The sequence below is a fragment of the Struthio camelus genome, chromosome 1 (assembly GCF_040807025.1).
Source record: "Struthio camelus isolate bStrCam1 chromosome 1, bStrCam1.hap1, whole genome shotgun sequence".
Taxonomy (NCBI): Eukaryota; Metazoa; Chordata; class Aves; order Struthioniformes; family Struthionidae; genus Struthio; species Struthio camelus.
The window spans coordinates 135,508,654-135,523,768 of NC_090942.1; the positions used below are offsets into that span (position 1 = coordinate 135,508,654).

At 42.5% G+C, this 15,115-nt stretch overlaps 1 protein-coding gene across 2 annotated transcripts in view; it reads right to left on the reverse strand.

Annotated features, from left to right (window-relative positions):
• Positions 1 to 15,115, reverse strand: part of PTCHD1 (patched domain containing 1) — a 48,319-nt gene that overhangs the window by 20,998 nt on the left and 12,206 nt on the right. For both annotated transcript variants that reach the window (XM_068917842.1, XM_068917841.1), the window contains one exon: positions 11,525 to 12,185. In XM_068917842.1, the coding sequence (XP_068773943.1) occupies positions 11,525 to 12,185 (661 nt within the window). The remainder of the gene's footprint in view (positions 1 to 11,524; positions 12,186 to 15,115) is intronic.

The window sequence follows — 15,115 nt, forward strand, 5'->3', positions numbered from 1 at the left end:
AATATTAGCTGTTCATTCTCAATAGTCAGAGCTGATCTCTTAAACCATGCTTATAACAGTGCCAAATATCCCAGTCAGAAACCAGCAGGCATGTCCATATATACTCCTCAATTTACTGCCTGGATCAAAAATCTGAGTATCTGGGCATATTCACACTGGGTAAAAACCTGCCTCAGTCTCCTGAGAGGGTGCCTGTCTGCTGTGTTTTGTACTTTGGAAAAAAGTAGGAGAAACTGAAATGTTTAATAATATGCTCTAAGTATCTATCTGTCTGCTGCATTTGACATCTGCGGGCACAACCAGCGAAACACGCCAATGAAGAGAAAATGTGATTGTATACAACAGACAGTGCTGGTTGGTGCATTCAAAGAGGAAATCTTCAACCGGTGCTCAACATGTTATGTTGCGAGACCACAATGTTATTTTTAGTCTTCAATCCTGCAGAAAGATTCTCTGGGCCATTAAGCCTATGTTCAAATTAAACTGTTTAATGCACATGCAGGAAAATAGTGTGTCTTGAAATCCAGCACCAGGTTTATGCCTCATTTAGGTCTCATGTGGGGCCTCCAAACACAGCTTAAAATGGGTTTGGGTTGCTCATCAGATTCACGTGGATCTGCTGCACAGCAGGAATTTTGATCCCAGTCTTCTGGCAATGCCTGTTTGACACACAGTAGCCTTCCTACGCTATGTTTCTAAAGACTGCAGTTTTTGGAAAGGCAGCATAAGCTCTCCTTTTTGTGTGAAAGACCCTACTTTGGTCAGGCTTTGCCCTTTATGAATTATATTTGTTTCCGTAAGTATATATTTGCACAAAGAATATACTGGCAAAAGGAAATCACCCTCACCTCTGCTTCAGAGAAAACATATAGGACCAGTGATGCCTGGGATACATGATGTGTGTCCCTTTTATACAGTTAAACTTCCCAAATACTCATATTGTATCATAGCAAACAAACATTAATGGGTCGATGTTTTAGAAATGGTACAAAAGACAAGCTAATTTTAAGTGTGTGATCAATATATTATTATTGAAACTAAAATTATTCTAGGCAAAAGTGCTTATCTGTGAACAAATACATACACATACACACAAGACAGATGTACATAGTCCTGTCATTTTTCTACCTCTCTGAGGGGAAGAGAAACAAAGAAAAGGAGAAATATTTTAAATAACTAGAATTAAACAATGCCTCAGCGTTCATAATCCTAGTCTTACCATGATTCCTAGTCTTGGTTCGCTATATTTTAGTTCCAGAATACGTATATTTTAACTCCATTCATTACAAAAAGCCATCTTTTGACTCAATATTGCATTTTAAAATTAAAATATTTTAAACCACAGCAAATTAAATTCAAATCAATGACCTCTTATTATTGTGATTATCTGGGTATTCAGTGACTATGTGGTTAATCATAACAGTGCCATTGATTTCAACAGAGTAAAAATAACTGATTTAAGTTTTGAGAAAATGCTGCTTTTTGCTTGGATCACCCTTTTTTCAGTATTGAACCAGTGTAATATTTGAGTTCTTGTTGTTATAGTGATAGCAAGAATGCCAGATAAGCACATTTTATAAATAGAAATAAATTCGAGAGAAAACCTAAGTGGCTTTTTTATTTTGAGAAAGACAGATAAGCAAGGCAAGTTATGGTTCAAAATCCACCTATATACATTAAGTGACTATTTAATTCCACTTGAGAATTGGTAAAGGTTTATTTTGGTGTTTAAATAGCGGGTTGTCAATTCTGTTTAAACATGTGACTGACTGTCCTCAGTTTTCGTGAAAGACCTGGCAAAAGCAGAAAGTCGTATTTCTTTCAGTGCAATGAAAGGAGCTGAGCGTTAGCAAAAGCTGATTTTACGTGTTGGGAGTATTTCTGCCTGCGTGGTACCCAAACCTTTTGTAGCTCTGCACCCAAAGTATCTGAACCAAATCTATGCTGTGCACACGTGGCTCCAGTTCTTCCAGAAGGGAGCGTGGCCAAGAGACAAGAGCCGTCAGGTGTCTACCTCCCAATCCAAGATCCCAGGGAGAAATGCTTCGTTTTGCTGCACAACGGGTGACAAAGGGAGGAAGGTGCAAAGCTGCGGCTGTCCACGATAGCTGCTGGCACTGAGTGCAGATGGTGGGGTGTTCGCGGGATGCTCAGACACCCTTTGCATGAGGGGAGCCGCGCAGGATGGGAAAGTCTGATGCCATGATAGTAGAGAAATGACTGATGTATCTGGCAAGACAAATTGCCCATATGATATATGTACCTCAAGCCTCACTAACTAGGAAGGGTCTTAGATACAGAGGCATACGTAAAGTATTACTGCACTCTTTTTGTATATGACATGCTTACGTTCATGCCAGCAGCTAAAATTGCAAACTGATTTTCCCCATGAAGTGAGTTTTTGAGAGATTTCATGTATACTGTATAAAACAGAACAATTACTTACAGGTAAATGAAAGCCACCTGCAATCGTCTGTGAAAGGTTAATGTTTACCGTATTACAGAATAGCTACATGATATACAGTACCTGACAGGTCCTGAAGACTGAATAAGACAGTGAGTCTATCTGGGACAGAATCTTGTTTAAAATCAGTTTTAAATCTTAAAACTCACAAGCCAAAATATCATTTGCTGCTTCTGGGAGTGTCTTCCTTTATGGGCTAGTGGTATATGGCTTAGTTTACCACATTTCAAGTATCCCTTTTTTGCACTGAAAACATCTCAAGTATACTCTTAAATTCTCCTGTTTAAATAATGTTTGTTAATACTCTTAGTCACAATGGATAGAATCAACCACACATGAAACACAATGCTCTAAAAGTTGCAAAACTTCCATTAAAACACTTATGACCTACTATTTTTAGCAATCAAAAAAAAAAAAAAAAAGAAAAAAATGAAAAATCCTTACAAGTTGGGAGCTCAGCTTGGATGGTACCAAGCAGCTAAATGAACTTCCAAAGCCAACTAGCTCTTATCCGAATAGGTTTAGTGGTCATGTCCCTTCATCTCTATCAGTGTCCTTTTCCAGAAGGCAGAGGTCTCGTTACCTGGAGGTGGCAGGCCTCCTCCTGCCGCACACGCCTCTCAGCTATCGCTTATTTTGGGGAATGTCACTGATTAGAGGCACGCAATGTACACCATCGCTCTCAAAGACCTGCAATGAAAAGTCACAGCAGCTCCTACTGACCTTCCCTAGCTCTCCACTGACCATCTGAGTCCAGTATGCAAAGTATACCACAAAACTAATTCAATCTGTCTATCTGTCTATGTATCCATCTAGGAAAGGGTTTCTTTTCTTTAACCTGTGAACTTGAAATATATTTTCTTATGTGTGGAATCTTCTTTTGAGGGACATCACTTCTTGAAGAAAATCAGGATTTTCTTCAAACAAAAAACCAGACAAAAATCTTAGGTCCTTGACTGTGATTTCTCTGAAGAGGCCTTCTGTTAAACAGTCATGAACATTAACTTCCCTATAGTTAAAAGCATGCAGACAGTAAGAGTAAAGTATAACATCTTTCCACTACTCTTTGCATATACCAGTGCTGATTAAATGCACTGTGTTGCCTGTAACATGCTTTTCTTAGGACACAAATGTATACCAGAGTACCACCAGTCAAGAGGCAACTCTCGATCTTACTGTATAATTGCAGAGTGCATGCTTTATTAACTTGTTCCCTGGACAGTTTTTGTTCCTACAATTAAGCTCCTCTTCCAAAAAGCACCATATTCACTAATACTCTCCTGAAGCTAAGCAGCACATAGGTGTGCAAGATTTTCACTGGGGTTTGTGTTGCTGAAGGGGGAAGATGGGTGCACATTAGCTGTGTTGTCACCTCATTTTGCCATCTGGGCATTTTCCTTGCATGTCTTGCACTGGTAAGAAAGCTGGTACAACAGTATCTAAAGCACTCTGCCACCATGTGTTTTTTAAGCATATCTGCTTCCCATGTGTTAATGTTCTCTTTGCAATTGGTTTCCTCAGTACATTTGGGGCAACAGATCAATTAGGAGGAGAACTGGAGAAAGGGAGAACAGCTGGTGGAGGAGGTGGTCACTCAACTTGCCTTTAAGAAGAAAGTGATGACTTTGGTGAGAGGACTGTGGTAGACTGACTGAGAAGGGGCAACCTGGAATCTTGCTCTGCCCTTCCCCTCCAGGAACAGAAATGCTGGGAGTGATGTCTGAGGGACTGGAGAAGATGCATGGCAAGTTAGAGAGGTCAGGAAGAGACTGAGAGATTGAGAGAGGAGTGAAAAAGGAGAGGAAAAAGCAATGACCAGCAAAAATGACGTGTCTAGGAATCTGTTCAGGGTAGATAAAATAATTTTATTTATTCCTTAGAAGGGGGATGAATGGAACAAATCATGAATTGATTAAGGGTATAACTGAGCTGCACAGGATTGAAATGTGCAGGTTGAGCAGATGGAGTGACAAAAAGCAAAAGTACTTCCACAGCCATTCAAGGAGTGCTTTGGCAGAGCAAAAGCAGCACAGGATGAACTGTGGAAATCACTGGGAAATCTGAGGAAGCAGAGAGATTACTGCAGGATATGGGCAACATGGTGAGGAACTGTTTGTGAGCCAAGGAAGTTATTCAAGAATATACGGAGAAAGATACGACCGGGAGGAACAGCCACTGCTGGGGAAGTCTAAGTGAAAAGAAGTGCTGTGCAGGCTTACTTTGCTTAAGCTGAGCTGGGGGTGGAGGAATATGGGGGAGAGAGAGAAAAGAGGAATTAAAAAAAAAAGGCAGGATGGATGCCCTACCAGGAATGGAGAAAACAGGAAAAGAGACAAAGGAAGTTTAGGGAGACCAGAACATACTGAGAGCTGTGCTGGGATCACGAAGGAGATAACATGGCATGAAACAGGAAAATCAGTGAGATGCGCTGGCAAGGGCTGCAGGAGATTGCAGTCAAGATGAATGAGATGGAAGAGAAAGCAGGGCAGTAAATTGTGAGGCATGTAGTTGGAGAATGACACATTTCTTCCTGGAATGAACAGACAGGAAAGGGGCAGACTGACAACGAAAGTGAGAAAGCTTAGTGCAGAGAATAAAAACAAGAGAGACTCAATAAGCTTCACATTTTTATTAACTGGTAACAAAAAAATTGGTGGAAAAGTACTATACAAAGTCAAACATTTGTGTGCATGTTACCATTACGTGTGGACTGAAGGGCATCTGGGGGACCTGTGCAGGAGCTGTTACAAGAGCTGCTTTTCTGTCTTTGTAACTCTCTCTATATAAACAACGCTGACACTTCAGTTTTCATGAATATAGTAAATAGTTGGGTGCTTGGTAAGGAATATAATGAATGCTTTTAGGGCTTACAATTTTGGCACACGTTGCAATTACCTACCGGCAACTTCTCTGAGAAATCTGAAGGAGCTGGTTGCCTTTCGGCACTGAGGCTCAGCTCCAGCAAGTTGCACATGGAGTTTCAAACTGTTCTGGCCCCAGCTCCAGAGCACCCTCAACTTTTGAGGTTTTTCATGCTGCTTGTGAGCTGCCCTGCTTGGCTTAGCTACTTGTTGCCGTCATGATCCCTAAACTTCAGCAGTCCTCTCATCTCCCTTGCACATCCTGATCTTTTCCCTCCCATCTTCAAACAGTGAATTTCCCTCATCTTACTAAGTTCAAATTTTCCTTCTGACCTTTCTCAAATGTTTGACCTCAGATCCACCTTTGCTGCTCCAACTTTTCGAATCCATGGAGCCCTTGTGCAGACATCAGCTCCCTGCTCCATCAGGATGAGTCCCCATCAGGCAAGCCATGAGGGAGAAGCGGGTCCAACAAATCCGTGTTTCTGAGAAGTGCTCGGTGCTTGTTCGCATCTGAGAGGCACTCTTTTCATTGCAGCTCTCTGAACCCTGGGGTCTCTGGGTACCTCCAGGACAATTTGCATTGCTATGCTCTTTCTCCTGCTCTTGTGAACCCACACACCAAACACAGCCGTGTGTAGCCTGTAACGTGCTGCAAGAGCTAATATGGGGGTAGTGGTGAGGCGGCCTGCAGCGGGGACCCACCAGAGATCCCCTGCATGGGCACTGTGCATCCCCAGCATGCATAAACACCTATGGCTCAACAGGTTGGCCTTTCCTCCTCCAGATCCTGCTTCCTGCCATCTCCCAGACTTCAGTTTCCCCATTTCTTTCTCCCCATGTGACTGAGACTCAGAAGGGCCTCTCCTTGGGTTCTGCCTGAGACTCGTTCCCCTTTTACTCACTCATTCCCTTTTATGCACTCAAATTTTCCCTTGTTAGAGCTGCCCTGTGAACTCTTTTCCCCTTCTCCCTTCTCAGAAACGAATGCGTTTTGAAGCTGCTGCTGCCCTACTGAAAAAAACAGAGCATGATTTGCTGAAAGAGCATGGGATGTGGAAGGAGCAAGAATTGGGTTTATATTTATTTGTATTTTGGCAAATTTCACAAAACGCTTGCTATCATTTCAATTTACAGAAAGCTGCAAGTTCAGGCCATTCTTTTCACTGCTAACTCCTTTTTCCATGCCAGTTTAATGAGCAGTGTACTTTCAAATCAGAAGCTAAATATAAGCTTGTGGAACAGGCCCTGCATCTTTCCCCATATTTGGCAATGTCTGACATTCCGTAATTATTTTACATAGCTGATTCTTTTCATGAACTTGGCAGCTGAAAAGAGCCACATCTTTCTGAATAAACCGTAGGAGTTTCTAAAAGAATACGAAACAGATTGCTATTTTTCTCTTAAATACAAAGACCAATATTGCAATTTTCACTTGAGCCTCAAAGTTAAATGTTGCACTCCACCTGTGGGAGGTCAAAAAGTAATGCCAAAAACTTCTTGGGTGAGCACTCCTTGTTTTTCAATACTTTATTTTGTAACACAATGTTTTTGAGGAAACCTGTATTTTGAAAGGATTGGCAGTTATTAAACAGCATTTACTGCATAAGGGAAACATGACGAATTTATTAACATCTGCAAATTTTAGTGGAGTAGGCAAGAGGAAATCAGAATTTTAATTCTGCTTTTCAGCTGGCATTATAATTCAGCTATTTTAAATTCAGTTGAATTATGAAGAATTTAATTTTTCAGTATAGAAAGCTTATGGTGAAAGCAGATAGACCCAGCTCAACAAACTATTTCACGTGAACTAGGCATGTGAATAACCTTGCCCTCAAAATACTTGTTTACGCACGCTTAAGCACATTGATAAATGCGAATGAGTGCTAGTTTTAGAAAACCATTGAGGCACATGCTGGTTCTAAATATGCCCAGATGAACGGCAGGAGCCTGTCAGGTTTCAGAGGTTTCAAACTTCACTTTGACATTAAGAGTACCAGTGTCAACCTAGAGGTCAAGAAAAAGTTCCCAGCTCCGCCTCACAACATTTTCCTTGGAAAAAGAGGGATTCCAGTCAACGGTGCCTTAGCTGGCTTGTTTCCTAATGCAGCCCCTGCCCAGGGCTGAGGCAACTTCCTAGGCAGCGCTTCCCCTCCTGCCTCCCCCTCAAAACCTGTCCTCCTGTGGCAGAAGAAGACCTGTGCTTTTTCACACAGCTGGGGAAGGAGGTCTCTCGCAATACTGCTGGCTAGTGCTGAAGCTTGCTGAATTGCAGTTCTCAGCAGTCACGTATCGCTACAGCTGGATTTGACTTCTGCCATTCAGTTAGCACTCGATGGGGGCTGAAAAGAAATCTGCCACAGCATCAAAATCATCGCTATAGTGATATACGCAGGGTGCCTACAGACAATCACGAATGACTGAGTTATTGTGACTTAATGAGTTGCCTTTCATGAGCTGAGTTACAGGAACCTGCCTTAATTAAAGTGTAAAATACATTAGAAGAAACTACCCTAAAGGTGATTAAACCTGAAGTATGAAGTGTTTAAACTAATATGTCATATTTAATAGGTGGGGTAGGCAAAAGATGTTCCTATCTACACTTACAAAGTCTGAGCTTAGGAGTGTAACTTGATAAATCATGGTAATTTAATTGTTTATAATTGTCCTATCGACACAAAGGCTAAAGATTCAATATATACAGAGGCTGCTACTCTTCACTATAGATTGTTTGTTCTCAGAAATAGCTGATGCCTAAGGGACGTTAGGGAAAACAAGATTAATAAAATCTAATATTACAGACCTGAACTGAATTATTTTGCAGATATATTGCCTAACTCATTGGCATAGGTTTATGACTGGGCAAACTACTTAACTGGCTCAGAAAGCAATTTTAAAAATACGAAAAAGTAGATATTTGGAAAACGGTGCTGACTAGCCTCAGTTAATGCATCTTGGAAGGGCAGTGCTGGTATCAAGATGAACATAGTGAACAGCAGAAATGGTGTGACATAAACAGGGCATAATTCAGCGAGGACAAGGGTAAACTTCTACGTCGGCTGGAATAATCAACTGTGCAAGCAGGGTGGAAAGTGCCAGGAAGGATGTGTGAGTTACCGTGCGCCACAAACCAAACATGTCAACCATTTCATACTGCTGAGAAAAAATGAATGTCATATGGGGATGCATGAACACAAGTGCCATATGCAAGATGTGTGAAATAATCCTCCTACTCTACCTGGTGCTGCGAGTCTCAGCCTGAATCCTGCGCCCAGTTTTAGGCACCACACTCCAACGAAGATGTGGAGCAGCCAAAGTGCAACAAGAAAGCTGGAAGCCCAGTAAGCACAATCTTTGAGATCTGGGATGAAATGGAAGAGGGCTGGATGAGAGAAAGTAGTCCCAAATATGCAAAAAAACAGGAAATACATTGTTGTCCAGATGCAGTGGAGCATGAATAAGAAGGAGGGCACTTGAGTTGCAACGGAGCAATTCAGGTCACACGTTATGTGACTGCTCTCATGGTGGACAGTGAAGCACCAGGGGAAGTTGCCCACGGAGGAGTTAAAGTCCAAGCTGGACGAGTATCTGCTAGGAAGGGTGTAACCTTGTCCTGTGGCAGAGGTCAGCGGATGTCTGGAGCACCCTCCCGGTTCTGTGATTCTGATGAGAGGCTAAAAATCCTCAGCTGCTATAAAGTGGGGAAACTTCATTTATGATTTATTCTAGCGGAGGAGGCTTGCCTGAAACCTGTCCAGTGTAAGCACTTTTTCTATCTCATTCTTGCTTTTGGCCATGCAATTATGGGGAATAACAGCTACAGAGCTATACTGTTAGCCAGAAATCCTTTAGCCTTCTAAACATCAGTTAACCTACAATTTAATCTGATGGTCACTGAAATTAAGTGGAAGTATTTCAGCAGATCACAACGGAGGGTGGTTTGTGTCTCTAGCCTTTGGTTACCTTGAGTTAAACCTTCCCTATAAGCAACACAGTTTATATAAATCAAATACATTTCAAAATGCATGAAGAATCTTTCCGTTGTACTGCAGGGGGAAAAAAAACCCCTGCCTTTCTAGCTATCTGCTAGTTTCAAATAGTTCTCATTAAAAACATCAAAGTCTCTTTAGTGCCTGCTGTTCACCTGCTGATGTTTCTGTCCCTTGGGAGAGTTTATGGAGCTAAGGAAGCAAGAGAGATTCATACGAACTTGGTTGTTATGTCCTGACTTTTTCATAGTGAGAGCTGAGTTGTGTATTTGAAACTTACTCTTAAAAAAGTGGAGTATTTCAACTAAGACATACCCCCTTCCCCCCAAAAAAAGAGAAAAAAGAAAACTAGAGATGGACTATAAAGTTTGGCAGTCAAAGGACGACTAAAATATAAGAGTGAAACTTCAAAGTTAACCTTAAGCCTTTAAAGGTTTCAAGTCTCAGCATAGTCACTATCAGTGAATTAAAGATTTGAATGGTTGTCCCAGAAAGCAGATGCCTTGATCCCTAAAAAGAGCTAATCTTTCATATTTTTGAGTCACTTTCCCTGGGTACTTTCATTCCTGCAGCTGGACTTTCAATTTTATTTCTACTATGCATATTTTCTTGTAACACATCGGGAAATTCCCCATGTGTTCACACAGAACACGTAGTTTGAGGAACAGATTTTTATAATACATGCCTAGACATAAAAGCCCACAAATGAACATGTAGACTTAGGTCACAAAGCTAGCCGCCTTATGACCCGGAGTTCTTGTGCTGTATTTCCTCTTGATTATGGTACAGTTTAATTTTTGTGGATGTCATATGAAAATGAGGGTTACACACTGCAACTGATGTAACATAGTTGATTTCTGCTTGCCACTGAATGCATCTTATATGTTAACTGGTAGTGTGATGCACTCAAGCTCAGTCTTTAATTAAGTGAGGCAAAACCACACATGTAGTATGGGCATGGCAAAGAAACCTGGCACTTGATACAAAAATAACTGTGCTGAAACGTGTCCTATCACTACGTGATGTGACTAAGTCAGTGGAGACACACTAATGCTTGAAATCTGAAGTATTAGGGAGCACTGATTTTCAGCTGGGAAAGCTGTGATCAAATCAATGCATGCATTATTCTTCACAAACGAATAACGTTGAGAACAAGGACATATTAGACACCTACAGCGTACAAAGCTTTTCACGCCGTTTGTGAACCAAACACAAACCCACAGATTGTGAACTCTCCAGAGCTCACTCTTTGTCTCCCATGAAGTCCTTCTGCCTGTTTTGATATAATGCTAAGTTTCCCCACAAGGGCCCTGGTCCACGGACCACCGAAATCAACAGGAGAGTCCACTGAGTTTTGATTAGGAGCAAAGTGACTCCCTTGATTTCTTCCTCGTTTTTCCCGTCCTCAAAAAGCCAAACAGAACAACCTCACAGTCCACAGTGAGCGAATGTGGTATGAAAACCAGAGAGAGGAAAAATGTCTGTCAATACCATGGCCAAGGGGCTCCAGATGTGACTTGCTCTATAGCCCACTAACGCCTGTATCGCCCAGACCCATGAGACACCTTTGGCACTACCTGCACGGGTCCTTTCTCCGACCGGGAGGAGACAAAGCTCTGCACATCCAGGCTGTAAAGTGCTACTTAACTGCCTCAGCAAACAAAGGTTTTCCAAGAGAAAATGCAACAAAGAACTGACTCCCGCATTTATCCCATGGACAGGCTCCTGCTAAAGTGTAAGCCAAGAGTAAAACACGCCTCTGCTCTCCCAAGGAGTGAGCGCTCTCTAAATGAAAAACGCACAGTCCCTGTTATTTGCCAAGACAGCTGATACTGTCGCTCCACCAAAGGGACCTGTGCACAGGTTGCCTTCTAACGTTGACCACCAAAACCGTAATCAAACTTCCACAGAAAAGCAACCGTCGGGGTCCTCTCTTGCACGACGCACGGCATTAGAGCGTACTTGCTCCTCGCTACCACCTGGGCACCGCGTCATACAGTAGGGTGCTACACAACACCAGAGCCCCCCAGAATAGTTCTAATGTCCAGGTATGGTACGGACATTTATAAGCAGAGGCTGTGTGGACTTTGTACACTGCAGCGTTACAGCGACTAGATATCAGGACTCATGCAGTGATGCTTCTCTATTTGCTGGGAAACACGTCAGGGAAGCACAAACACACAAAAGAGAGAGTAGTAGGAGATAGTTACCTAACATGATGAAGGGGATTCCCAGGAAGGTGGAATTGTATTTCCCACCAGTGAGATTGATGATTCCAGCTGCAGTCAGAGTGGCAAGGGTCACAGTCAGCAATCCCAGCAGGCCAAGCCAGGGTTTGCTGCGGACACAATCCTGCATGGAGCAGCAGAGAACAGCCAAGGTGACCACAAGGACCAAGCTTGTGACCAGGTAGCGTTCTGACACCCTGCTAGTCTTCTGGAAATCCTCCTTCAGCGAAGAAGAAGTGAAAGGATACATTTTGACTTTCCTGTTGGATTTCTGGAAAAGTTCAACAGTGTCACAAAAAATGGATTCCCACTTTTCTGCCACCATGTCATTCAAGGAGTTGATTGCCTGCAAGTAGTAGGTGAGCTGAATGGCTTCTGCAGACTTCACCCGGTCTTTGCTGTGCACAGTAACCCCACCAAGCTGATGCCCGTTATACACTTCCCTGCCATCCTTTAAGTGAGTAATTGGATATGTGATTGCAAAATTAGTTCGATTAGAAGAACGAGCAGCCTTTAATTCCTCCAGTACATGCACTATGTCGTCCACTATGCATGTCTTGTCATTGTTCAGGATACATATATGGGCAAACGTGTAATTGAAACCAGGTCTTTGAACTTGGATCCTGGTCACAGCAGAGTGCAACTACAAGGGAAAGAGAAATCACACACGTTATTCATCAGTTCATCTTGCACAGAAGCAGCCAGCAGAACAGCGGAGTGTGGCCTCAGTCCCTTTCCCATTTGATCTAAGCAGCAACAACAGAAGTTCTGCAGTATTAATAGCACACTTGCTGCAAAAAAGGAAGCATGCATTAAAATAGCAGTACTATTCTCCTGTGTCCTTTACTGATAACTCAGGTATGTTGTGACTTGCATATGTGCCACGTGCATCTGCTGTTCAACCCCTCTGCATAAACAAACTCAAAAAGCAGGGAACTTCACTTTCAAGTGATCTAATGAATATAAAGGGGATAGCTACAGCCTGACCGTATTTGGGGATGCTTGTCATACTTGTGATTGCCAAATTACTTTCTCAGCAGATAAACTTCAGGTACAGAACGCAGGAGAGCAATGTGACCATAAACACCACTAGCGTGGGATGTAACGGGAGTCTGTCAGTTGGCAGTGGAAGGGGATTAGCACCCTCTCAGAATAAAGGACAGACTACAGCTGCATGGCCTAAACGCGGGGATTGTCGGCATAGCAGGAATAAGATAGCTGGCATTAATTAATTTGCCCTCTTTTTTACCCCATTACTCCTTAGCAAAACTGAGAACGAGAAGTAATACGAGAGACTGACATTAGTTTTTTTCTTTCTCTCTCTCTCTCTCTCTCTCTCTCCCCCTCTCTGAGAGTTTCTGTTAATCAGAAAAGGCCCCAATTTTAGGGGCTGCAGGTTATTATCTCTCGTTATGTTGGTGTAACCGCTTTCATTGCAGCCTCCTTTCACGTCATTTTGCATTTTTCTGAAATTCTCCGTGCCTGAGCTCGGACTTCAAGTACGTTCAGTTATTTGTGACCATCACAACAAATTTCAGTCAACACAGAAGAAGCAAGAAACTTGAAACATAGTGTGGAAATAGCTCAAATACGGTAGGTTTCTTGCAGTATTTCTGGGGTAAAAAAAGGTGCGTGCTACTGTTGTAAGTCTTACAAAGGGCAAGGTGTTTTTGCCTATTTTTCTTGCTAAATGTGTAGGCCAAGACCGCCATCACCATCATTTAATTCCTTCCATGCTGCTCTAGTTGCACAAAAGACACTAAGACCTTCCATAAGGATGCTGCTGAGGCCAGGGCTATGTTATCCACCCCCAGATATTTGAGTAGACTTTGCCTGTGGCTCTACATGGATAGCTCTACTTCCAGCAGCCATGAAGTTCAGGAAGGGGCTTCCTCTGCTCTCTCCTAGCCGGCATGGAGACAAAAGAAGTCCCAAGTGGTGCGGGCCCCCACACGCCCCTGAGTATCTGCTTTCTGCATGGCTCAGTGAAATATGTAATTCTCTTGAGGTGTCAGCATGACGGTGCAGAGGGCTGCCAGGGTACACCCCTTTTGCTGACTGGTCCCAACAGCTCTTTGAACTTCAGAGTCTGTGTTCAGTGACAGCTTACATCCTCAGCACAGGGGCCAGGCGAACCTCGCTGGTGCCATTTTTCACAGGGGCTAATCAAGGGGGAGAAGTCAGGTGGGGTACGAGACAAATTTATCCTCAAGCACTAGTCACCGCTCTTCCCAGAAAAACAGCAAACATGGGCCAGCCGAGCGCTTCTGCGACTGGGAAAACCCGTGCAGCTTGAGACAGCCCACTACCCTGGTCTGCTTGTGTGGCCACATCCACTGCTGTGGAGGTGAACAAATTATTAGGTTCATGCAGAAGAAACGCTTTGAAGAAATGCAAAGTTTTAACACTAGGTCCGTTCTACATAGAGGAAACAGACATAGGAGCATTGCCAAGGTCTGGCACTAAAATCAGGGCTAAGACAAGGAAAAGCCCTCCTCCATCTGCAAAGTGGGGAGACTACAGCTCATCTGGGAAGCTAAAGAAACAAATTAAGAATGCCTCTAACTTCTTTCCTTAAAGGGTGAATAACTATTTTCTGCCTCCGGATTCTGAGTAAAACAAAGAGAACTGGGTAAAAGGGAAAGAAGAATTCTTTTTTTTTTTTTTTTGGTAAAAGCATATGCGGCTTTCCACTAAAATTCAAAGAGGAAATTCTTATACACAGTAAACAGGCTGGGATTAGGTGATATTTAATGGAACTAGTTCCTTCTGAAGAAAAATGTGGACTAAAAAGATAGTGTACAATAGAGCACTAGAACTTATATACTCAGCTGGCGATGATGGATGAATTGTCTAATAATCACGCCTAAAATCCTGGGTCTGCTGAAGTTAATGACTTGCAGTGACTTTTGTGTGGTATTTCAGACCGATTTGTAGGGAAAAAAAAAAAACCATACTCATGATACTATGTATCTAATTATCTTGTAATACATTACGTAATTGGGGATGGGTATAACGTCAGTTAAACTGCCTCCACTTCTCAGGGTGACATGATGTCAAACAGGCAAAATATACAAACTTCCTGTATTCCTAGCTTGTTTCTCTAGGAGCATGGGGGTACATTCTTCCACATTTGAGTAGCTTTTATTCTCCACATAACATCAGTTCAATGTCAACAGCAGAAAGACAAGTTTGAGAAAAGAACTGAACTAACAAATCTTTTCACAATACTGGCAGAATACAATACCTTGCCATGGTGAGAGGGAAAATTTTCCATCATGGAGCGAGCACAAATAGCTGTCTGTGCAACACTTAGGGCTTCTTGCACAACTTTCTTCTAAAACGAAGTAAATGAAAAGACTCGCAAGCACATCCCAGAGAAATGAGCCAGTATGGGGAATTCTTCCCATCCTTCCAGTTTGTCTCTGCTCTGTTCTGGGGGCCTGAACTTCAAATGCATGTTGTTACAGTTTCAGGAAAATACCCTGCTTGACTGAAATCAAAGGCAGATATCGGATTTTAAATTTACTACAGTGGCAGCTATCGTATCTATTTCATTGACAAAGGTTGTAA